Below are 24,118 nucleotides of genomic sequence, written 5' to 3'. Positions count from 1 at the left end.
TTCTAGTCTAACTACTGTTTATATTTATACTTATGTTTATACTTATCATCTTTTCTAGTTGATTGTTTATTATTGAATGTTTTCACTATTGGAGAGAGCACAGTTGACCGAGTCAAATTCCTCGTGTGTACAACATACACTTGGCGAATAAAGATGATTCTGATTCTGATTCTTACACAGAGAAAAAGCAGCAACAGAGTCACCAGAAGCACCTCCAGCAATAACTGCACAATCCCCAGCTGTAAAATCACGTTTGGTCAGTGTGCTTCTTCCATCTAACAGGCCAAACTGTGGAACTCACTGCCTACCCATCTCAAATGCATCAGAGTTTAAATTGTTCACGTCCAGGATCAAGTTGTGGCTTAAAACAAACCAAAGTTGTACCCACTTGTAAATAATGTTTTTAATAGTACGGTGTGATAAGTTACTGTATCTGTGTGAACTGAATGTGGAAATGTATAAATGCTGGATCACTGTTGTAAATACGTTAATGTGTTTAGATTGTGCTTTTATACATTTTATATCTAGGGAAAAGCTAAACCAGGGACAGGAGTGGAGAATTAGCAACTCTGAATGCATCGCAATCAGTTGCATCTTTTTTGCTGTAACTATGTCTGACTGCATTGTCCCTGTCAAATAAATAAATGCAGCAATAAATGCATTAAAAGAAGGAAAAATATGGTAAGAAAAAGCGATGAAAATAGGTTAAAATATGGCAAGTTTGGTGTAGTTGCAGAAAAAGGGTAAAAATAAGCAAAAAATGTCTCAAATTGTTCAAAAAAATATTCTTAGTTTCTTAAAGGCATCTGGCGACCCCTCCTTGTTAGCAGGAAGAGGGTGAAACCCCCCCAGTTTTTCCTACTTGATGTAAATCTTTTTTTTTGTTGATGAATTCCTATCAAATCCGTGTTTTATTGTATGCATTTTATTTTTCAAATGATGAAAAAATACACATTGTTGACCTTATAAATCCATTCACTCTCTATGTGATTCCATGTCCTCAGTTTGAGAATCACAACATTCCTAAACCTAGATAAAATCCTTCAGCAGCGCCAGTGTTGTGAACAAAATGGTAGTTGATCAGGCTGTGACTCCGTCGCCTGTGTTGATGGGTTGGAAGTGAAGGGGGCGGAGCATAGTGCAGACAGGTGAGTGAAGGCCACGACCCCAGCGGTCAGTTATCCAGCAGCACGGTGCGGAGCTGGTCCTCCTCGCTCAGGCTGATGGTGGCGATCGCTCCATCGTTGAACTCAAAGGATGTTCCTCCGTCCACCACCATGCAGGCGTCCCAACACCGAGAACGCACACACACCCTGGAACACACACGGGTCAGAGGTCACATGGATCCTTTGGAACCAATACCATGGTGATTTAGCCCGGTGAGACGTTAACCAGCGTCATAGTACAGCACACATGGAATTAATTCTGGAAGATAGAGGAGAGTAGTCACATGTTTGGGTTACGTGGTAAACACAAGGTTTCCCACACATTTTTGGCGCTGTTCGTCCTCGCTCTATGTACAGTATGTAGCATCTCATTGCAACTCCTGTACATTTGGGGGCGGTATGTTGAGTTGGGTACTGAAACGCTGTACCAATGTGGCACTGGTTCTGACATAAACAGTAGTAACCAGACCGGGTAAGAATGAACATTTCGGTTACAGTTCATTTATTTAACCATATTTTTTTTCAATTTAAGTATATTTAATTGTATTATTTGAATTGGAGCTTATTTCTTAGTCCTTTTTTTTCTTTTCTTTTGTGAGCGCACATATACCCCCCTGAGAAACCCACTAAGACAATTAAACTCTGGTCCTGTGGGAAACACAGAAACATGATAATGTGTGTTGTGTTGTGTTAGTCTCACCTGCTGGCGAAGCCTCTCTGCCGGCTGTTGGAGAACACTCTGTTGACGATGGGCTCTCTGATGCTGTAAAGCATGCGGTTCTGCTGCGGGTCAAACACCAGGGACTGGTTGTACCTGTCAGTGACTGGACACAGAGCACAGCCTGGTTACTACAGCACAGCACAGCACACAGCCCCCCCTGGAGGAGAACAACACTCACTCTGCTCCACCAGCTCTGTAGTCAGCGGTGACGTCAGGCCACAGTGAGGCTTCGCTGTAGAGGAAACACACACACACAGTAACACACAGAGTAACACACACAGCAGGAGTGTGTACACACCCATCTGAAGGAGCTCCTCCACTGACTGTTGGGACAGTTTGTTGATGTTGTACGACCTGCGAGGACAAAGAGGTCACATGACCAAACATGCTGAGTAACTGTATTCACACACCGAGTGGATTTAAATCAGGAGATTCAAACTTTAGCATGTTTCTGATTTTCATCACTAAAAACTACAACAAAAACACAAAACCACTGAAAACGACAACAAAAATCACACAAACTACAATAAAAACATACACAACTATTGAAAACTACAACAAAAATACACAAAACTACAACAAAATCACTGAAAGTTGAAAAGCGATACCTACTGAATTCTACTATTCCATTATCTATAAATCTTGCTCTCACCAGGCTTTGGATCCGGTTCCGGTGCAGATGCTGAGCCCAGAGCTCTTCTGTTTCTCCCACGCTCCGTCATCCACTGAGATCTCATAGTAAGAAGCTCTGGGGAGCATCAATACAAGGACAATAAAATAAAAGCAGATACGGGGCAGTTCCCAATTCCTGAATATTTTGCATATTTATCACACTTAAATGTTCCGGATTATCAAACCAGTTTTAATATCTCACAAAAACAACCCAAATCAATAAGAAATGTAGTTTCTAAATGAAAATGTTATTTATTTATAGGGGAAAAAAATCCAAACCCATTTGATGATCCAAAACATTTAAGTGTGACAAATATGCAAAATAATCAGGAATCTGGAAGGGGGCAAATACTTTTTCACGGCACTGTGTATCCGCAAGCGAGCCCGAGCCGAGCTTTTATTTTGAAGGCCGATGTACCGTGAAGACAGAGACTCTCCGATAAAGATCTCATTCAGACTCCGAACAGGGAGAAGGAACGGCTGGGAAATGCCATCAGCGACTTTACCTGAAACAGAACTCACAGTCAGAGGGACACGCACATACAGAGACACACAGATACCCAGTCAGAGACAGAGACACACACACAGATACCCAGACAAAGACGAACACACACAGGCACACAGACACAGAGACAGACAGACAGACAGACACACCATGACTGCTGTCCGTGGTGCTGATTCGATGAGCCTGGTTGTGCTGTTCCAGGCTCAGCTGTTGCTCGTGCAGGTCTAGGGGGGCGGGGTTTATTCCAGTTCCCTCCAAGTGAACACGGATCCTCTGACGCCACACCCACCTGAGCGAACGCGCACACACACACACACACACACACACACACACACACACACACAGTGGTATAATGACTAAAACAACCACTAAAGTACAATAACATCAAAACAGTAGCTCTGATGGTACATTACTTACTTACATATATTAGTGTTGTGGTGGTCAAGACCGGTCTTGGTCTCGAGACCAAATTTTAAAGGTCTTGGTCTTGTCTCGGACTCTGAATCATTTTGACTCGTTCTTGTCTCGGACTCGGGTTTTTCCGTCAAGACCGTTCGAGACCAGCACTAATTCCTGCTATTTTTAAACTTTTTTATAATGTGATAATAACACGGAGAAGAATGGGATAAAACAATCCTTTATTCATTATTTAATCCACCCCGTATAATGACCACAACCTTCCTTAATGTGACTGAGTGACGTGTGTGGCTACGGTGTCAGTTTGGACCGCGGAGCGCAAGGGAGATATGAACTAATCACCGGTAAAAATCCCAGTAAAACTCCAGAAAACAATCACCATGAATAAATATTATCTCTGGTAAAGACAGTAGCTCTAACAACTAGTAAAATGATAAACTGATGATTTTACAGCCTGTGAAGGCTGGATAGGGGACGCACTTACTCTGCTTCTGGGTCCTAGTGCCAGCCGAGCGGTGAAGCCTGTTCCGTTTACCGTGTTTACTGAGGTCCGTGTGTGTTTAATAAGTCCGTGTGAAAGTCTGCATGTTTATGCCTCTGTCCATCCACTTTTCATTATATCCATGTCTTTTAAGGCTTTATTACATAGTGTCGGCTGTAGTCCGGGCCGCCGCCATCTTGGTTTATGCCGTCACCAGCGCGTCATCGCCGCAGAGTTGCACTAGCACAGAATGAGTCAAATAACTGTAAAGAGGTCTTATATTAGTCTATTTTCTTTTTAAAGTAGTGTTTTTTGTGTCTTTAGACTCCAATTACATTTATGTATATAATATGTTCCCCACAATATAAACAGGTTCACAATATAATTATTTTTTATAGTTTCTGTTTCCACTGTATCCAGAATAATAATAATAATTCTCAACAATAACTATTGATTGATTTGTCACATGACTGTTCCAGGGTTTGTTTTATTTAGTTTAACATCTACCTGTAGCTCTATGTTTTTTACACTGATGACAACTTGTTTGTAGTTTTATTTCAGAAAGTTTCACTTTTACAGTTACAGTTGGAAACCTTTGTTAATTGAATATCCAAGTTACATTACAGCAACCAAATTAAACTATATCAACTAAGTGAATTAATAAAAATAACCTGTGTAAAGGATTTTTCAAACTAAAAAATTATCTTGTAAAATCTGTGACCTGTTGACCTGCACAACTGAAAGAATCAAAATCAAGAATCATTATTTCTTGGCAGAAATACTTTTAAACACTTGCTGTACATTCAGCTGACATAAAAATCTTGTTTTCAAATATGTAGAATAATTGTGAATTTATCAGTAGCAGTAGTAGTTTTAATATTTTAGTTAATTTTTTGCAGGCACCTTTTTGGTCCGTCAAATGTATTTAAAATAAACTAAAATTAAAGAGAGATGTTATTTAACTGTTGAACCTTGTCATAATTTTATTTATTTATAGATTTTTTTAAATTGAAAAAAAAAAATGTTTATGGTCTTGGTCTCGGCTTGTCTCGGTCTTGACTCGGTCTCGGCTCCCGAAAGTCTTGGTCTTGTCTTGGTCTCGGTGCATGCTGGTCTCGGGCAAGTCTTGGTCTCGGATAGTGTGGTCTTGAACACAACACTAACATATATACATATTACTTAACAGTAGATCTATCTCAAACAAAACACATTATTTTGCAGCATATTTGTTTTATTTTTTTAAATATGGGACTACTTTACAGTTTTAAAGCCTGTGTTCCTCCATCTTGAAATCGTGTGATTGATGATGTCACACGGCCCCACTGCCTGTAAACATCCTATTGTTTCCTAATGAAGTGAAACATTCAGCCTGATTTTTCAGTCAAAATGACAATTTTTGCTGCTTTTGGGTGCACTGAATAATCAGGAAAAGTCAAAGATGTAGATGTAAACCTCTTTTGTTTACAAAAAATGAATAAAAACAGCTGTGACCCGAAAATTAATCTGTGACAGGAGGGGGCGACAGTTCCAACTCTGTGGTTTTGTAGTAAACAATGAAGCAGAGAAGAAGAGCTCTCCTAAGGGGTCGTTACTCTCCCTTAAACAGTGTGCTGACATGTTCTGGTGGCTGAAATTAACAAGTAAATCACAGACACTTGAAGACACAGAAACCCTGAGAATAGAAGTCTTTTTGGGTCACAACTGTTTTCATCATCTTTCAGTAAACAAAAAAAAGGTTACATCAACATCTTTAACTTTTCCTGATTATTTAGTCAGATGTGTGTCAGTGTTCAAGGAGAACCGTGTGCGTGTGTGAACCTGCGGTTAACTGCGCGCACGCACGCACGCACGCACGCACGCACGCACGCACGCACGCACGCACACACACACACACACACACACACACACACACACACACACACACACACACACACACACACACACACACACACACACACACACACACACACACACACACACACACACACACACACACACACACACACACACACACACACACACACACACACACACACACACACACACACACACACACAAAGAGGATTTTAAGCCTCCCACAGAGTCAGTGTCTGGGTTATCAGACGTCACCTGATGGTCTGAATCTGACCGTGGGTTCATGTTAAGGCGATTGTCACTCCTTTAAGTTGATTATCAAAGCTACGCAGACGACACACAACTATATCTATCAGTGAACCCAGATGAGGTGTTGTGTGACTGCTTTGAAAAGGTAAACTGGAGCCCAGAGCTCACAGTAAACATGGTGATGCTGCTTTTAGTTGTTATGCTGCAAAGGAGTGGAACAAACTGCAGCAGAGCTAAAGTCAGCATCCAATGTGAACATCTTTAAATCCAAGTTAAAAGCACTCTTTTTCTCTACCACTTATGACTGAGAGGGAGATTTTTAATCACATTATTGATGACTTAATGTTTTTACTGCTGATTTTAATGATCTTATTGATTTTTAAGCTGTTAAATGTGTTCTGATGCACTTTTTAAATCAAGTAAAGAACATTAAATTGCCTTGTGTAGGAAATGCGCTATACTAATACATTTGCCTTGCCTAAATATGACAATGACTACTATAGAAGCTGTATTTGTTGTTTCAGGCTTAAGTGATTCAGGATGAGCTTCTAAAAACAACAGGCTGATAAAACAGCACCTAGCAAAGCTCACATATAATTATTCACTGAATCTAAAATGGTATAGTATCATGGTGTGATGATGAGCGTTTGAACGAACATACCTGAACTCACCACGCCACAGTTTGCTCAGAGCCTCTGGAAAGTCTCGGGTGTAACGTACGGGCAGACACAGGTGACCCTCTGACCTATAGAGACATAAGAACAGACGCTGGAACAACGGATACCGGAATAACAGACAGTAGAACAAAAGACGCTGGAACAACGGATGCTAGAACAACAGATTGTGGAACACCAGACAGTAGAACAACAGACGCTGAACAACAGACTCTCAGTCTTACCTCTCTGGGTCTGTGTTGACTCCAACCACTGGTTTGTCTTTGCTGAACACTTTACTGGCCACCAGCAGCATGGTCCCATCACCTGACACGCACACGCACGCGCACGCGCACGCACACACACACACACACACACACACACACACACACACACACACACACACACACACACACACACACACACACACACACACACACACACACACACACACACACACACACACACACACACACACACACGCGCTCAGAGGTGTGTATCGTGTATTTAATGCTGTACCTGTACTACAAAACTGGATAAACATATCCTAATATCTCTGTTAGCTTCACCTAACCAAACATTCTCTGTCAGTGAGCAGCTGTTCTATGAAGCAGGATATGAATACATTCACTTAATCAAGGTGATTTCTGCCTGGCTACGTGCATGCTCCTGTGACAGGGGTTGATTACAGTGTCACACTAATCACAGAGAAACTGTGGAGGGCAATTTATTGTATGTCACAATTGAGGAATAATTCTTTAAAAATATGAATAATTACAATCCATAATTCAGACCAAAAACAACACTGTTTCTGCAGAAAAATCAGGAAGAAAAGAACACAGGCAGGAAGTTGCTGACACTGTTAATGTGTAAAAACGTGAGATGATCAATATGAATCCATGGGATGATAAACAGACAGTTTCACTTTATTACAGCACAGAATGACTTCATACGTCCCTACATACGTAGAGTGTCTCTCCACAGGTTCATCAGCTACTGTAGATCAGTCCATCAGATGTAAATCTATATCTTTCCTAAAGGATGTCATCAATAAATGAAAGGATTAATTTACCCATTAATAATCTTTCATTCCAAAACAAAGCGATCAGATCTGCTCCAACCAGGATCTTCTAACAATGGGCAGCTCATTTTACAGAAGCACTGATTGGTCAGGAGGCGGGACTTTAGTACTCGCTCAGATCTGATCCACTTCATAAGCTGGTCCCGACCAGGTTAGGTATTCAGCCTAAGTTACCATGGTGATATAGCCATTTAAGAACTTAGCTAGCCAGCGTCGTAGTAGAGCACACACCAAATAAATACCAGAAGTTAGCACGATAAGAGGAAATCCAGCTTCATAGTACAGGACTCTAATGTGTGCATTGTACATTTAGTGTGCGTTTAGTGCGTGTATTGTGTGTGTTACCTCCAGCAGAGATGATGGCGTCGGCCCATCGAACGACTTCTTCATCGTACTCTCCTCTCTTCACCACACGCACGTCGACACCCTCTGACCTACACAACAACAGATGAAGACAAACAGCTGTCTGTCTGTGTGTGTGTGTGTGTGTGTGTGTGTGTGTGTGTGTGTGTGTGTGTGTGTGTGTGTGTGTGTGTGTGTGTGTGTGTGTGTGTGTGTACATGTGTCTAGCTGTGGGCTCACCTCAGGCTGCTGATGATGTGCTCCACGTTGTGCGTGTGAATGTTGTGTCGTTCCAACAGTCCACTGTAACTGGAGCCCTTCACGGCCAGCTGTAAAACATGCCATTAAACATTAGAGACACTGGTTTCACTGGACTCAACTGGTTTACCTGGTTAGCGTTAGAGAAACTAAAACCACTGCACGCACATGATTAAAGTGAGTCACAATAAACACTGTTAATTAATCATTACTATACATATTAAATGATGATTATAACACATTGTATAGATTTATTTTCTATTTCCTGTTTGAACATTTATGAATATTTTGAAACTTGTGCGCAAACCTGCTCAAGCATCACATGTTCAGTGTTTTTTAGTCACTCAGACTCTGATTTCCTCACTTCTGTTTCAGAGTCGACTCATTTCTATTTGCTTTCAGTTTCCTCATCTTTGCCTGTTTCCATTTACTGACTATTAAACGTCCTGAAATCACACTAAACATGATCAATAAATAAGATTAACGGAGTCAACTACAAGTAATAATATTTACAGATGACATAAAGAAGCCGGGAGGGTAAATCTGAAATAACTTCAGATTATGTGGCAAGAAAATTGACATTTGACATCTGTTTTAGGGCTGGGCAATATATCAACATTCAAGATATATCAAGTTTTCTATTTTGACGATATAGAAAATAACAATATTGCCTATATGAATATATATATATTTTATATATACTATGTATGTTTTGTATTAAAATACTCGTTTTACGACAGTTTTTACTTCTTCTGAAAACTCAGGTTGATTGATTCCTGAGTGCGTCCTAACCCAGACCTTCATCTAAACAAGCCACACTACAGAACTCACTCACACATGCTGTCCCTTACAGGAGAAAAAAGACTAAAGTGGAACATATTGTTCAGTTGTTTGTGAATTAATGTGTCCATGTGACATTTTTCATCAGTGATGTTAATCCAGAATTGTCTTTCTGGGAAGACATTATTGAGGTAAAATTATCAAGATTCATATCGTATATCTCCATTTTAAAAAAAATATTGAGATTTGGTCCATATCGCCCAGCCCTAATTTGTTTGCTGCACTTGTAGACATTCATCCACTGGTTAAACTACCATTAAATGTGTGATGTGGTCCTAACACATGGAAGTGAGGTATTTTAAATAAAAAAAAATGTTTGGTTTGCTTTTTCCTATTTCACAGCGTGAATTCTGAGTTTTCCACTCATTCAGACTTCCTACAGCAGAGAAACTTCCTGAACATCCCTCATTATTGAGGCTCTTTGTTCTCACCAGCTGTTTGAGGTCCTCCTCAGAGAGCCCTGCATAGCGATAGCGTTGCTGCTCGAACTCGTATCGTGTGGTTTTGGCGACCACGGCCACTTTTTCAGGCCTGAATCCAGCTCTGCTGCTGCTGCTCACGGAGCGACAGCTTCCACTCAGCACGCCCAAGCACAAGGTTTTCAGCAGAGAGCCACGAGCCATTCTGAGGGAAGACACGGGAACATTAGTGAAGGGTCACGCTGTCTCTGTCACGATCAGCAGCAAAAACACAATGCACACAATAACAACACAAATGCACAAAAGCACTACACACTTTTCACTACTGAGGTGTAAGGGTGTAAATAAAATTATTCAGCAATACATCGCAATATTTTACTGTGTGATTATCAAATCGATCAAAATAATTGATTTTTTTTCAATTATGTTTTTAACAAAAAACTATTTAATCGACCTTTTAACAACTTCCATATTTTGTACCGGAAATATGCAATCGTTGTGGAAACCTACTTCTTGTTGCGGTCAGGGCAACGGGTAAACAACGAGCAAGAGTTCTCGTAGCGTAGCGGGCTGTTCTTGCAATGCCCTAAAGCAGCCTCATCCATTGTTCCACTCCCTCCCTGTTAACGGTGAAGCTAGATGAAAATGGGTTCAGACTATTCGGCGGAATGAAGGACCAACGTTTACTATTAAAGGGCCCATGTTACGCTAAATTAACTTTTCTGTGCTTTAAACATCATAAAGGTCTATTAGAGCTTCAAACACATGCCCAAAGTGTTTTTTTCATTGATTCCATCAATCATTAGTTAGAGGGTGATTTGCTCCTTTCTTACTACAGGGTGAGCCCAAACACCTCGCTACAATTTGATGACGCGTTCCCACTTGATGAGGAATTTGATGGGGCACTGAGCTAGAGAAGCCACGCCTCCAGGAAGCTCTCTGTTGTGATTGATATGTCCTTCGCGCAGTGCTATGTATGTATTTTCTACAGTCTATGTATGTACCGGCAAACGTCCCGCCCCCACACTCTGTCTCATGTTTATAAAGCAGCATGAGCTCGGCTACAGAGTGGGTGTGAGGAGGGCGGGCCGTCCTCTGGTCCTACGTCACCGTGCGGAGGAGGAAGTCAGTGTTCCGTCTATAGACACGCCCACTCGTGAACATGCATAAGTAGGACGCAAATCAGCCTGTTTGTGTAGAGTTGCTCAGAAAGTGACTTTTCAGAGGCTAAAACTCTGGAAAACAGGCAAGTTTGGGAAAATAAACCTCAAATATGATGTTTTTAGAGTTCTTAGAACAAATGGAGAAAAATAGCATGACATGTGACCTTTAAAAAGAGGAGTACTAATGTCTGCAGCAGACACTTCACATCAGAGGATCACTGTCCACCGCGTGAAACCAGAGTCTGTCCCTCGCCTTTTTCCTTGGAACAATTTCACCTCTAAAGGAAAAAGAGAGTCGGCGTGTGAACGGTGCCAAAAACTTCAGCCGTTAACGTCGGTCGGAGTCGAGGTTAAAGAAATTGCAGAAAAAGCTTACGTTAACGTAATGTCTTCATGGTAGAGTGGCGTGTTGTCTTCTTCAATCACTGTAACAGTTTCTGTCAGTGAACACACCATCACACCTCGTTAAACTACGTCACTCCTCAATGCATTTTAGCTGGAAGTTGATTACACTTTATTTTCATAAAATAAACTGGACACTTTTATAGATGTATGTGGCTACTTTAAAATAAAAAAAAGAATTTAAGAATCTGTTGTAGAAGCAAAAGTTTAACTTTTTTTGAAAAATGTAATTTGACAGTTTGATAGACATACCACTTGTTTTTGACATTGGTACATGAATTACAGTTAGTTACTATTTACGGGTGATACTAAAACCCTGAAACACCCAGAAACATTTTGAAGAAATAGTAAATGTGTCCCCGTACTGCTGCACAGGCTGTAATATCACCAAGTTTATCATTGTTGTTAGAGCTATTATCTTTACCAGGGAGCAAATATTTATCCCTGGTTATTTTATTGGGCTTAATTTACCGGCGAGTAGTTCCTACTCTTTAATCATGTGAATTAGTAGTGATGTCTGAAATTATGATGTTGCTATTATCATACTTTATGAATGACCTGTACTATGATTAAATAAAAAAAAATAAAAAATAGTGTTTCTTTCTGAGTAGTAGGTTATAATCGTCAATAAATTAAGCCCAATAAAACCCCGAAAAATAAAAACCAGGAGTAAATATTTGCTCCCTGGTAATGATAGTAGCTCTAATAACTGGTACAATGATAAACTTGGTGATATTACAGCCTGGGCATGCTGCACGAGGCAGACTTTACTACGTCTCCATTTCATTTCATACCATTTTGTACTTGTAAAGGTGAAATTTGTAATTATGGATATTGTGATCAATCGCAATGTATATCATATTGTTTAGTATCGGCAAATACCGTATCGTGACATGTAAATCGTATCACCAGATTAATGGCAATGCACACCCCTACTGCAGTGTATCATTAATGTATTCTGAAATAATACTAATAACAATGAAACACACTTTAATAAGAAGTGCTCAGGTTTCTCACTTTTAAAGCTAGCGGTAAATTTAATATTTCAAATGTGTTACAGATTAATGAGCTTTAAGCCAGCAGGGGTCGCTCTATTTCCCTGTGTATTACCACATAACCCTGACACACATTAAAATTGTAGTTTACGTTGATGTTTTTTTCTTCGTAGAGCTTAATTTGGTCCTGTAATACACGTAAAGCGTCCTCCAGTGTTTCTAATGTTGTGGTCGGTCTGTGTAAGAAGGTGACCTGCCAGTTAACAGCTGCTTTGCTCCCAGACTACCTGCTAACTGTTAGCTAGCAGCTAGTAAACACCTCAGTGACGTCACAGTTCGGGAGTCTTACCAAGGAGCGCTGGAATTGGCAGTAATTGGACACCTGGCTCCTCCGTCCGTTCACAACACTAGTGCGTGAAGAAGTGGAACTGAAAGGACAAACTCAGCAAAGATTCACCATGCAGCTCCGCACGTCCTTCGCACGTTACCACAGCGTGCGCTCCGATTGGATGAGGCGGAAACGACGTGATGACGTTTTGTTTTGACTGCCTCTCGTGGTCAACACTTTTCAAATCAATATCTAAAAAAACGACTTTTAAGTAAACAAAATATAACATCAATAATATATAATATTAATAAAATAGTTTTATCAACAATTAATTTAAATAAACAAAAATGTAAATATATGAATGAACAAATAAATAAATACATGTAAAAGCTGAAATCAACTCCCTGAATTGTTTTTAAATCAATAAAATTTTTTTTTAAAAAGACAACAAAAAACACGATTTTTAAGTACACAAAATTTAACAGTCATAGTATAAAAATACCGGTAGTAATGAAATAATTTTATCAACAATTAATTTATTTATTTACATTTTTGTTTTGTTATTTAAATGTAAAAGCTGGAATCATCTTCCTGAATGGTTTGCAGTAATTGCAGATTTGATAAAAAAAAAAAAAAGACATTTCTCAGTAAATATAATAATTATTAAAGGTAATTATTATACCTTGTGATCACATGAAAATACAGTAATCAAATACTTTGATTATTCAAATACTTTGATTAAACAAGTGATCACTGTATTGGCACATGAAGTAAAACAAATGAAAGAAATAAAATCAAAGATTAATAACTGATGCACATAAAAGGAGTAGAAAGAGGTAAACACTTGGTAACTCCTCCCCCTTTGTCTACCTGTTTATCTCATTAAACAAAGTAATATATAACATTATAATAAACTATATACCTACTGTGCTGTGTGCACTTGTATTTCATCTTTTACTTAATTATGCACCTTTTTCTTTTTTCTTTCATTCTTTCTTTGTTTAGTGTTTGTTTATTCTTTTCATTTGTAATATTTCTCAAGCTTCTGTAACAAAATAATTTCCCCCTGGGATAAATAAAGTATTTCTGATTTTGATGGGCAACTTTTATCACAGTGGGGCCACAAACATGTGATTGTATCTGATGTGAAGATCACATGATCACCATTCATGTGACCCTCAGATTTGTCTTAGAATAAAGACAAATCTGGGCATTAACACGGGAAACAACAGGTTTGGAGAAGAAAAGAAGATTTGTGTATTTTTGTTGTTTTGTGCTTTTACTTTGAGGGCCACAAAAAACTGGACCAAGAGCCGTATGTGGCCCCCACTTGCCAATATCTGATATAGTAATACATATGACAATATCGTATAATTGAAACATGTCACACACACACACACACACACATATAGTGTGTGTTTGACCTGATTTGTGGGGATTTCTCTAATTATCCTCCTCTCACACACTCAGGTCACGTCTAACTCATAGAGTTCTACTTTTCCTGCTAATTGTGGTTCCTTCTTCACTCTGTGGATTCTGTGGAAGTGTAACACGTCCCTCCTGAGACTGTGTACCACACAAACCTGCTTTCCTGGCTCACTTAAAACCTCTGAGGGAGGAGGAGAGGCTTCTGTTTCATCTGATCTCACACCTGAGCTTCACCTGAACCTCCTCCATCTCGTCTTCTTTTGCTCTTTTCTCCACAAGCTTCAGGGAAAAACATCTGTTTGTTACTGGGAAAGGTTGGAGAGCTCTTCTTCTCAGTCACTCAGGAAAACAAGGAGAGCTTCACATCCCGTCAGTCAACAGAGGAGCCCAAGAACAAGGTCAGAGATCTGGAACTACAAAGTACTGAAAAGGAAAAGTATCTAATACTAAATAATAACTCTGACACTTTAAAAATACAAGTATCATATCATATATCAGTGATGGGAAACTTTCATAACAGCAGGGCCAGAAAAATAGGATTAACTGATGTATTTTTGTTATCTTTTTAGAAGTTTTTCTGTCATTGTGTGTGTGTTTTGTATTTATTTTTGTTATTTTGTGTATTTTAGTAGTTTTTGTGTGTGTTTTTGGAGTAATTTTGTACATTGTTGTAGTTTTGTATATTTCCATTTCATTTTGAGTTTTTTTTTGTCATTCTGTGCATTTTTGTTGTCATTATGTTTGTTTTTGTTTTGCATTTTGTGTACATTTTTTTGTCATGTTCTGTAGTTACGTATTTTTGTTGTATTTTATATATTTTTTTTGTTATTTTGTATAGTGTTGCTGTAGATTTTTACATTTTTTTCATTTTGTGTAATTTTTTTGTTATTCTGTGTATTTTTGTTGTCAATATATGTATTGTTTTGCATTTTGTGTGATTTTTGTCATTGTTGGTGCAGTTATCTAGCTTTAAATAATTTAGTTTACCTTAAAGTGGTTAATTAAGTTACTGTTTATTTAAAGATAAACTTGTTTTTTTGTGGGGGATTTATTTGATTGATAGTTTGCACTGGGTAAATTCTAAATGTTGACGTGTAGGCACCAGGTGATACTTCATTAACGGGGCAGGTACGTAGGAGGAAGGGTGAGCACCGGGAAGGTAAATGTTTTTTTTACCTGGAAACTCAAATGACACGAGGAAACGACAAGTTGTCAGAAAGGTGTAATGGACATTTTTTGATCCAGCGTAAAGTCCACTTTCTCTGTGCCCCATGGGCATTGATTTCTTTTTTTCTACTAGAGTCATGTTGTGTATTTTTTAAATTTGTATGTTTTGAGTAATTTTGTGTGTTTACTTTGCAGGCCAAATAATGTCTGTTAAATATGATATACTGTAATTCTGTATAATTGCTGCTGCAGAGTGCAGCTTGCATGTTCTCCTGGTGCTTCACTGCTCTGTGGTATCTCTAACAGGATGCAGCGCTTCAGGGAAGGAATTCACATCCGCACCATGAAGGCCAAGAGGAAAGTGGAAGAGATCTCCAAAGAGGACGTCCAGGCTTTCTTTAAGAAGAATGCCTTTGTGCTGTTCACGGTCGGAGCTGTTGTCGTAGGTGTGTCACAGATTCACACCTCACCCGATTCATCCTTTCATCACTGTCCTTCTTTGTAGATTAAATGCAGCCGCACCTTTCCAGGTGGCAGATATACAAACTTAAGATGTTTTCCTTCCTTTTTTTTTCAGTCATTTTGTGTGTCTTTTGTTGTCATTTGTGCATGTTATTTTTTCTTGTTGTTTTGGGTCTTTTATTGTCCTTTTGTTGTCTTTGTGTCTGTGCAGCGGCCATTTCATATTCCTTCCAAACTTGTTTTGTAGACAGTAAATGTGCTTCTTCATCTGAAACTGAGAAGGAATTCCGTACCAGAGACCAGTCCCACATGTTTGGGTTAGCTTAGCACATAGCTAATACTCAAACATGTTCAGTTAGCTTAGCACAAAGTAACCAGTCCCACATGTTTAGTTAGCTTAGCACGTAGAGACTAGACCCACATGTTTGGTTACCATAGCATGCAGAGACCAGTCCCACATGTTTGCTTAACTGAGCACATAGCGACCAGTCCCCCATGTTTGGGTTAGCTTAGCACATAGCAACCTGTCTCACATGTTTGGTTAGCACAGTCACCACATGCTTACTTAGTTTAGCACATAGCGACCAGTCCCACATGTTTGGGTTAGCTTAGCACATAGCAACCTGTCTCACATGTTTGGTTAGCACAGTCACCACATGCTTACTTAGTTTAGCACATAGTGACCAGTTCCACATGTTTGGGTTAGCTTAGCACTTAGCAATCAATCTCACATGTTTGGTTAGCTTAGCACAAATTTACCACATGCTTACTTAGCTTAGCACATAGCGACCAGTCCCATATGTTCGGTTAGCTTACCACATAGCAACCAGTTCCACATGTTCGGGTTAGCAGAGGACATAGCAACCAGTCCCACATGTTCGGTTAGCTTAGCACATAGCAACCAGTCCCATATGTTTAGTTAGCTTCACACATAAAGACTAGACCCACACGTTTGGATTAGCATAGCACATAGTAACCAGTCCCACATGTTCGGGTTAGCTTAGCACCTAATCACCAGTCCCAAATGTTTAGTTAGCCTTAGCAAGTAGAGACCATTCCCACATATTTGATTAGCCTAGCATGAAGCAGCCACTCCCATATGTTTGGTTAGCTTAGCACATAGCGGCCAGGCTGAGCGGGGTCAAAGGGTAAAGGGGATCAACTGATTGGTTCCTCTCTGCAGGTGTGGTCCTGGGCTTCGCTCTGCGGCCCTATAAGATGACGTATCGGGAGGTGAAGTACTTCTCGTTTCCTGGAGAGCTGCTGATGAGGATGCTGCAGATGCTCGTCCTGCCTTTACTGGTTTCCAGTCTCATCACAGGTGATACTTTCACTTTAATGTCATTATGACACTTTATAGTCTGAGTACATGTCCTCAGCCTCCACAGACCTGTGGCAACTCATCCACTAAAGGAGACAACACCTATCTCCAGTCCTTCCCCCTTCAAGCCATAAAATAACATTTTCTCTCTGTGATGAACTGAAGTCAACTTGTTGTTGAAGACAGTCTCTGTTGTTCATCTCACATAAACAATGGCCTTTAGATCTTTTCTAAGGGAACTATTAAACCTCCTCCTTTCTGGCTTATCGGCCCCAGGCCAGAAAGCATTGATTCACTCTATTGATTTATACATTTGTACAGTCCAAAAACCATTCATTGATTCTGTAACGTAATAATAAAAACATTATTAATATATAATAATAATAGCGATTGAAGTTGTTTGTCTGATTAGCTCCTCCTCCTTTCACTATCTATAGGAATGGCAGCGTTGGACAGCAAAGCTTCGGGAAAGATGGGCATGAGAGCCGTGATTTACTACATGACCACCACCTTCATCGCAGTCTTCATCGGCATCATCATCGTCCTCATCATCCACCCTGGAAAAGGATCCAAGGAAGAGTTTGGAAAGCAGCAGACCATCGAGCAAGTGAGCCCTGCCGACGCCTTCTTAGACCTCATCAGGTAACGGTGTGTGTGTGTGTGTGTGTGTGTGTGTGTGTGTGTGTGTGTGTGCAGCAGACATTCTGTGACCATGTGTGTGTGCTCTGCTTTCAGGAACATGTTCCCACCAAACCTGGTCCAAGCCTGCACGCAGCAGGTGAGATGATCCACAGGTCAGAGTGGGTGGAGTTTAAAAAGTGTTTTTAATGCTTTTAGTGTGTGTTGTATATTTAATGTGTCAGTGTGTGTTGAATGTGTTGTGAGAACAAAATGTTTCCAGTTTGTTGTCACTGATTGTGTGATGTGATGTGTGTTTTCTGTGGTCATTGTCCCACCCCCTGAACCAATCCTGTGTGTGCGTGCGTGCGTGCGTGTGTGCGTGTGTGCTGTGCACTAAATGAAAGCTGTGATTGGACACACAACGTCATCAAAGCAGTGAAACCTCCTCTTGAAATCGTTCACGTCCCATTGAAGATGCTGAATTGTGATTAAACTGATCACTCAGAGCAGCTGTTGTTAGGGTCAGACTGGTCATCATGTTATCCTGTGACTGTTTCTAAGGACAGATGTAGTTAAACGTGTAAATGAATGTACAGATTAATGTAAACACTGTCATGAGTTATAATGAACACCAGTTGAATTAATCACCAACAGGTAAAGTTTATTTTTTACATTCTGCAACAGATCTTCTCCTCAGAGCTTCTAGCACATCATCTGTCCTTTAGTTCTATCAGTTTCTCCTTCATCTGTTGTTGTTGCATCTCCTTTGTCATTGTGTCTGTCCTTTTGTCTGTCTCTATTTCTGTATAAGTGTCTGTTGCTATGTTGTGTCAGTCATTTTCGTCCTCTTAGTTTCCGGCGTTTTGTTTTCCTCCATCAACTGAAAAAATGCCTCAGTCTCTGGTAATTAATGCTTATCAGCAACAGGAAGTGATGTCACTAACTAAACCACAACCACTTTATTCTTTACACCAGTGGGTCCTATTATTTAATTTAATATATAACTAACTCTGAGCTCTCCTCTAGTTTAAGACCAAGTACGCGAAGCGTGTGGTGCACGTGACGGTGACGGTGAACGAGTCGCTCTTCAACTCCACCAATGTGAGTCAGGAGGTGGTGGAGGTGAGCAGGGAGGAGGTGATCCCAGTGCCGGGTCAGGTGGCCGGGGTCAACGCCCTGGGTCTGGTGGTCTTCTCCATGTGTCTGGGTCTGATCATCGGCAACATGAAGGAGAACGGTCAGCTGCTCCGTGACTTCTTCAACTGCCTCAACGAGGCCATCATGCAGCTGGTGGCCATCATCATGTGGTGAGATCTACTTTTATCACAGTGAGGGAGGCCGCAAAAATGAGATTGTGTCTGATCTGAGGGTCACATGATCAACATTCATGTCAGCATTCGAATAACTAGAATATTTGCATTTCCTGAAGAAAATTCAAGTGAGGATGCAGGTGCTAGCCCGCGTCATTGAACACTGCATTAGTATTAGACTAGCGTGAGCATTAATGTTAGCATTAGCGTTAACATTAGCCTGGCTTTAACATTTAATAATATTGGCATTAACCTAACACTACCCTAGCATTAGCATTAACCTAGCATTAAAATGTGCTAGCATTAACCTAACACTACCCTAGCATTAGCATTATCCTAGCATTAAGATGTGCTAGCATTAAACTGATTAACATTATAGCCTCATATTAGCATTAGCTTGGCATTAACCTAGCATTTACCTTGCATTAACATGAGGGTTACCTTGCAATAGCATTAGCCTAATATTAGCATTAGCTTAGTATTAAGCATTTGCCTAGCATTACCTTACAATAGCATTAGCTAGAATTAGGCTAGCATTTGCATTTGCCTAGCATTACCTTACAATAGCATTAGCTAGAATTAGGCTAGCATTTGCATTTGCCTAGCATTTGCATTAACCTAACAATAGCATTAACTAAACAACAATCTAGCATTACCTAAGCATTAATCTAGCATTAGCTAAGCATTAACCTAGCAATAGCTTAGCATTTACCCAGCATTAGCAATAGCCTAGTGTTAGCCTAGCCAATGAACCCTCTGTGAAATAATGCAGAAGATATGATGAAAAAGGTTGAAATGGGTCGATAAATACTTACCAATCAGAGCATTGAAACAGAGCATTTTTGTGTATTTTTTGGTCATTTTGTGCATTTCCTTTGGGGTGGGGGGCACATGTGGCCACATGTAAATTTCACTATTAATAAAAACTTCCCGCGGGCTGAGTTTGACATTATTTGGGGCTGGATTTAGCTCGCAGGCCTTGAGTTTGACACGCCTGCTGAGAGGTACCCGGACCCTGGCTAGGAATGATTGTTCCTCTTCCTCTCAGGTACGCTCCCATCGGGATCCTCTTCCTCATCGCAGGGAAAATCGTGGAAATGGATGACCTGACACAGATGGGGGGTCAGCTGGGGATGTACACCATCACTGTCATCATTGGGCTGCTCATTCACGCCGCCCTGGTGCTGCCCACGCTTTACTTCGTCATTACTCGACAGAATCCCTTCATCTTCATCGCCGGCCTCCTGCAGGCTTTGGTTACGGCCCTGGGAACGTCCTCCAGGTAGACGTAATGATCGCTCACATATCTATTCAAACCCAAATATCAACCTGATAGCATAACCCCACCCCTTTACCCTTTGACCCTGCTAAGCCAATTCAAACATGTGGAACTGGTGGCTACGTTCTAAGCTAACTAAAACATGAGAAACTGCACGGTACGTGCTAAGCTAATCAAATTGTGGGACTGGTAGCTGCGTGCTAAGCTAACTAAAACATGTGGAACTGGTTGCTGTAGGCTGGGCTAACTAAAACATGTGGGACAGGTTGCTTTAGGGTAAGCTAACTAAAACATGAGGTACTGGTCGCTGCAGGCTACGCTAACTAAAACATGAGGGGCTGCTGGCTACGTGTTAAGCTAACTAAAATATATGGGATTGGTTGCTGCATGCAAAACTAACTAAAACATGTGGCACTGATTGTTGCAGGCTACGCTAACTAAAACATGAGGGACTGCTCGCTACGTGTTAGCTAACCCAAACATGTGGGACTGGTGGCTACGTCCAGTGAGAAACTGCACGTTAAGTGCTAAGCTAACTAAAACGTGGGACTGGTAGCTGCATGCTAAGCTAACGAAAACACGAGGGACTGTTTGCAATGTGCTAAGCTAAATCAAACATATGGTACCGGTTGCTTTGGGCAACGTTAACCCAATTGCTTGGCGCGAAGCTAGCCAAAACTGTTGGACTGCACATTATGTGCTAGGCTAACCAAACATGTGGGACTACTTCCAACGAGAATATTGTATACATGCAGAACACACCTGCAGTCAAAGAATCACCCTCAAGTTTTCTTCTCTCATTGTTTTTTTATCCATTATTGACCAAAGCAGTTTAAAATGATCAGTTTTTGTATTGATGGTATTGCTCCGCTCCCAGTAGGGGGCAGTGTGGTGCACCTCTGCTGATGTTTCGTGTTTCCTCAGCTCGGCCACACTGCCCGTCACCTTTAAATGTCTGGAGGAGAACAACCGCATCGACAAGCGGATCACGCGCTTCGTTCTGCCCGTCGGTGCCACCATCAACATGGACGGGACGGCGCTGTACGAGGCGCTAGCCGCCATCTTCATTGCTCAGGTCAACAACATGGAGATGAACTTTGGTCAAATCATCACCATCAGGTAAAGAATCCGAGGTGGCAAAGTACACACTTTACTTTGGTCAGAGTACAGATCTGTGTACTATGATACTTCAGTGAAGCTTCACTAATAAAGTACATACGCTGCGTCCTAATCACATGACGACTCCAAAGTATCAACTCCAAACCATTAGACAGTTTATACTGGTGTTAATGGGCCCAGTAAAAGCTCAGATATGTTAAATACTAACACTGTAGTAACTCTTAAAGTAAACCACTAACTTTTCTTGCAGCATTACGGCTACAGCGGCTAGCATCGGTGCTGCTGGCATCCCACAGGCTGGCCTGGTTACCATGGTGATTGTCCTGACCTCCGTTGGCCTACCGACTGATGACATCACTCTTATCATCGCAGTTGATTGGTTCCTGTGAGTGTGTTTGAATTAAAAGCACCAGCACCACTGAACTCACACCACAACATGAAAATGAAAAAACAACAACATTTTTATCTCCTTGCCGATGAGTAGTGACTAGTTAGTAGGATCTCTCTCTGTGCTATGCTGCAATGAAACTTTACTGGTGTTCTAAACCAGCTGGTGATCATGTTAACTGGTGACAAGCTGGTCATAACTTAACACAGACACCAGTTTGAGCAGAACAGCAGTGAAGCTGGGACCTACTGAAGGATTTTACAACTCTCATTCTGTATACTGGTTATACTGGAATATATTTGGTTTATACTGGTAATAATGGTTTATACTGGTTATACAGGTTTATATTTGGTTTATACTAGTTTTAATGGTTTATACTGGTATATATTTGTTTTATACTAGTTATAATGGTTTATACTGGTTATAATGGTATATATTTGGTTTATACTGGTTTATATTTGGTTTATACTGGTTATACAGGTTTGTACAGGTTTATATTTGGTTTATACTAGTTATAATGGTTTATACTGGTTATACTGGTTTATATTTGGTTTATACAGGTTTTAACTGGTTATTATGGTTTATACTGGTTATAATGATTTATACTGGTATATAATGTTTATACTGGTTATACTGGTTATTATGGTTTATACTGGTTTTACTGGTTATAATGATTTATACTGGTTTATAATGTTTATACTGGTTATAATGGTTTATACTGGTTATACTGATTATACAGGTTTGTACAGGTTTATATTTGGTTTATACTAGTTATAATGGTTTATACTGGTTATACTGGTTTATAATGATTTATACTGGTTATACTGGTTTATAATGGTTTATACTGGTTATAAAGACAGTGGTGGCCTAGTAGTTAAGGAAGCAGGCTTGTAATCGGAGGGTTGGGTTGCTGTCATACGTGAGTACAGTGTCAGTAAGTTATTCTTTCAGGCTTCAGTGATTCACGATGAGGCTGATAAACATCACCCAGTTCTGCACTAGGACACACTGGAATCGATCAGGGACCAACCTTTCTGGTCCACAGGTCACCAGTGGAAAGTCTCCACTTCTCTGCTCTTGATTTGAAGGGAACGACCACCCAGCGACACACTTCCTGTGCCTCCCTGGGGTCGCGTTCCACATCTTCTCTGTCATTTAGAATAAAACCTGCAGGTTTAACACAGAAACATAATTAGGTTTCCCAAATTAATAGTTTCAATTACAAACCGCTCTCAGTGAACTGGGACAACCAAGAGAAAAAGCTTCACTTCTGGAAATGGGATGGACTCAACCAGTGATGCTCCCACTGATCCCATTACACATGAGTTTAACTTCTAAAGCCAAAAACCAGTACAGACTATCAAAGATTTTGATATTCATATTCTGATGACGTCTCCTTGTTTTGTCTCTCGGACTCAGGGATCGTCTGAGGACAACCACCAACGTGCTGGGAGATTCCATCGGAGCAGGAATCATCGAGTTCCTGTCCCGACATGAGCTGCAGAGCAGAGACGTGGAGATGGAGAACTCAGTGCTGGAGGAGAGAGAGAAGAAGAAACCCTACAAGCTCATCCCTCAGGACTCTGAGAACGGCCGAGCAGCTGAATCACACATGTAGACTGTGTGTGTGTGTGTGTGTGTGTGTGTGTGTGTGTGTGTGTGTGTGTGTGTGTGTGTGTGTGTGTGTGTGTGTTGAGGAGCTTTTTTCCCATGTGCTTGATGAAAGAATTTTAAAACCAAGAAAATAATCATCCCAACAGTGTGGTGGAACTCACAGTATGTGTTGAGCTGTGAACTCCACTGCTCCTTTAACATTAAATGAATGTGTCACTACGATCACATCAATCAATTATACTCTTGTCTGTTATTTACTGACATTTCTAAAGGGATCCTAAAGGAAGAATGAGGGGGGATTTAAAAACTGCAGATCCATTAAAAAGCACTAAAAGCTGCAGTAAGTATTTTTTTGGCTTCAATTGGCCAAAAATCCAGAATCACCTTTGAGCGTATTGTAATCAAAGTGTTCTGAGAGGACTCTGGACCTCTACGATTAGCTGCTTGACTGAATGCGCGTTCAAGTCTCATCAAGTGCTCCAGCAGGAGAAGTCCCCAACTCAGTGTTAGGCACAACGGTTACACGGCAAAGCAAAAAAGGAAGACCAACGTGGAGAAGCAAAAGTCTACAGGCACAAACAAATTCGGATTCCACGGAGGTCCGCACTGACTCAAGGCCAACATCTATAACCGCCCCACATACTGGTGTCAGAGGGAGCATGATAACAAATGGGATAAATCACGTGTAAACCTAAGAGAGGCATATCCAAGATTAAGAGAACATGCACAATTAATTTGCAGTCTGGATGTGTAGTGATGTGGGTCTGCTCCGACCTGCAGCTGGGATCACTGCATCCGCTTATGAGCTTGGTGGTGGAGGAGGGGCTCACGGCAAGGGGCAATAACTAGAGAGTGATACATGC

The 24,118-nt window shown here is 40.6% G+C and overlaps 2 protein-coding genes across 4 annotated transcripts; one reads left to right on the top strand and one right to left on the bottom strand.

Moving 5' to 3' along the window:
- Positions 1-903: 903 nt before the first annotated feature.
- nadk2 (NAD kinase 2, mitochondrial) lies at positions 904-12,728 on the bottom strand. 2 transcript variants are annotated; one of them, XM_028462484.1, is made up of 13 exons: positions 12,568-12,728; positions 9,671-9,863; positions 8,382-8,470; positions 8,145-8,233; positions 6,964-7,045; positions 6,727-6,810; positions 3,214-3,353; positions 2,912-3,065; positions 2,540-2,635; positions 2,186-2,241; positions 2,066-2,119; positions 1,867-1,990; positions 904-1,313 (listed from the first exon to the last, which is right to left on the bottom strand). In XM_028462484.1, exons 2-13 carry the CDS (start codon positions 9,860-9,862, stop codon positions 1,175-1,177), a joined length of 1,299 nt encoding a protein of 432 aa, XP_028318285.1. In that variant the 5' UTR covers position 9,863; positions 12,568-12,728; the 3' UTR covers positions 904-1,174. The 2 variants fall into 2 exon arrangements, with proteins under 2 accessions (XP_028318285.1, XP_028318286.1); XM_028462485.1 differs by having other exon boundaries at positions 2,978-3,065.
- A 1,470-nt stretch (positions 12,729-14,198) lies between these two features.
- On the top strand, positions 14,199-23,490 carry LOC114473085 (excitatory amino acid transporter 1-like). Of its 2 annotated transcripts, XM_028462483.1 has the most exons (10): positions 14,199-14,372; positions 15,448-15,587; positions 16,787-16,924; positions 17,362-17,566; positions 17,660-17,702; positions 18,572-18,852; positions 19,904-20,137; positions 21,059-21,253; positions 21,504-21,638; positions 23,061-23,259. In XM_028462483.1, the coding sequence occupies exons 2-10, from the start codon at positions 15,449-15,451 to the stop codon at positions 23,257-23,259; spliced, it is 1,569 nt and encodes a 522-aa protein (XP_028318284.1). In that variant the 5' UTR covers positions 14,199-14,372; position 15,448. The 2 variants fall into 2 exon arrangements, with proteins under 2 accessions (XP_028318284.1, XP_028318283.1); XM_028462482.1 differs by lacking the exon at positions 14,199-14,372 and having other exon boundaries at positions 15,449-15,587; positions 23,061-23,490.
- Positions 23,491-24,118: the final 628 nt, after the last annotated feature.

This window comes from Gouania willdenowi, chromosome 12 (genome assembly GCF_900634775.1).
Source record: "Gouania willdenowi chromosome 12, fGouWil2.1, whole genome shotgun sequence".
Taxonomy (NCBI): Eukaryota; Metazoa; Chordata; class Actinopteri; order Blenniiformes; family Gobiesocidae; genus Gouania; species Gouania willdenowi.
Note: the sequence above shows the minus strand (reverse complement) of the source record. Positions and strands in the feature narration are given on the sequence as shown.

Excerpts from the sequence above, each read along its gene's own strand:
- nadk2 (XM_028462484.1), bottom strand. The coding sequence starts at position 9,862 with ATGGCTCGTGGCTCTCTGCTGAAAACCTTGTGCTTGGGCGTGCTGAGT. Across the intron at positions 7,046-8,144 it reads CGCCATCATCTCTGCTGGAG|GTGATGGGACCATGCTGCTG; the intron begins GTAACACACACA and ends TGTGCGTGTCAG. Across the intron at positions 2,120-2,185 it reads GGAGGAGCTCCTTCAGATGG|CGAAGCCTCACTGTGGCCTG; the intron begins GTGTGTACACAC and ends TTTCCTCTACAG.
- LOC114473085 (XM_028462482.1), top strand. The coding sequence starts at position 15,449 with ATGCAGCGCTTCAGGGAAGGAATTCACATCCGCACCATGAAGGCCAAG. Across the intron at positions 15,588-16,786 it reads GGTCGGAGCTGTTGTCGTAG|GTGTGGTCCTGGGCTTCGCT; the intron begins GTGTGTCACAGA and ends TCCTCTCTGCAG. Across the intron at positions 21,639-23,060 it reads ATCGCAGTTGATTGGTTCCT|GGATCGTCTGAGGACAACCA; the intron begins GTGAGTGTGTTT and ends TCTCGGACTCAG.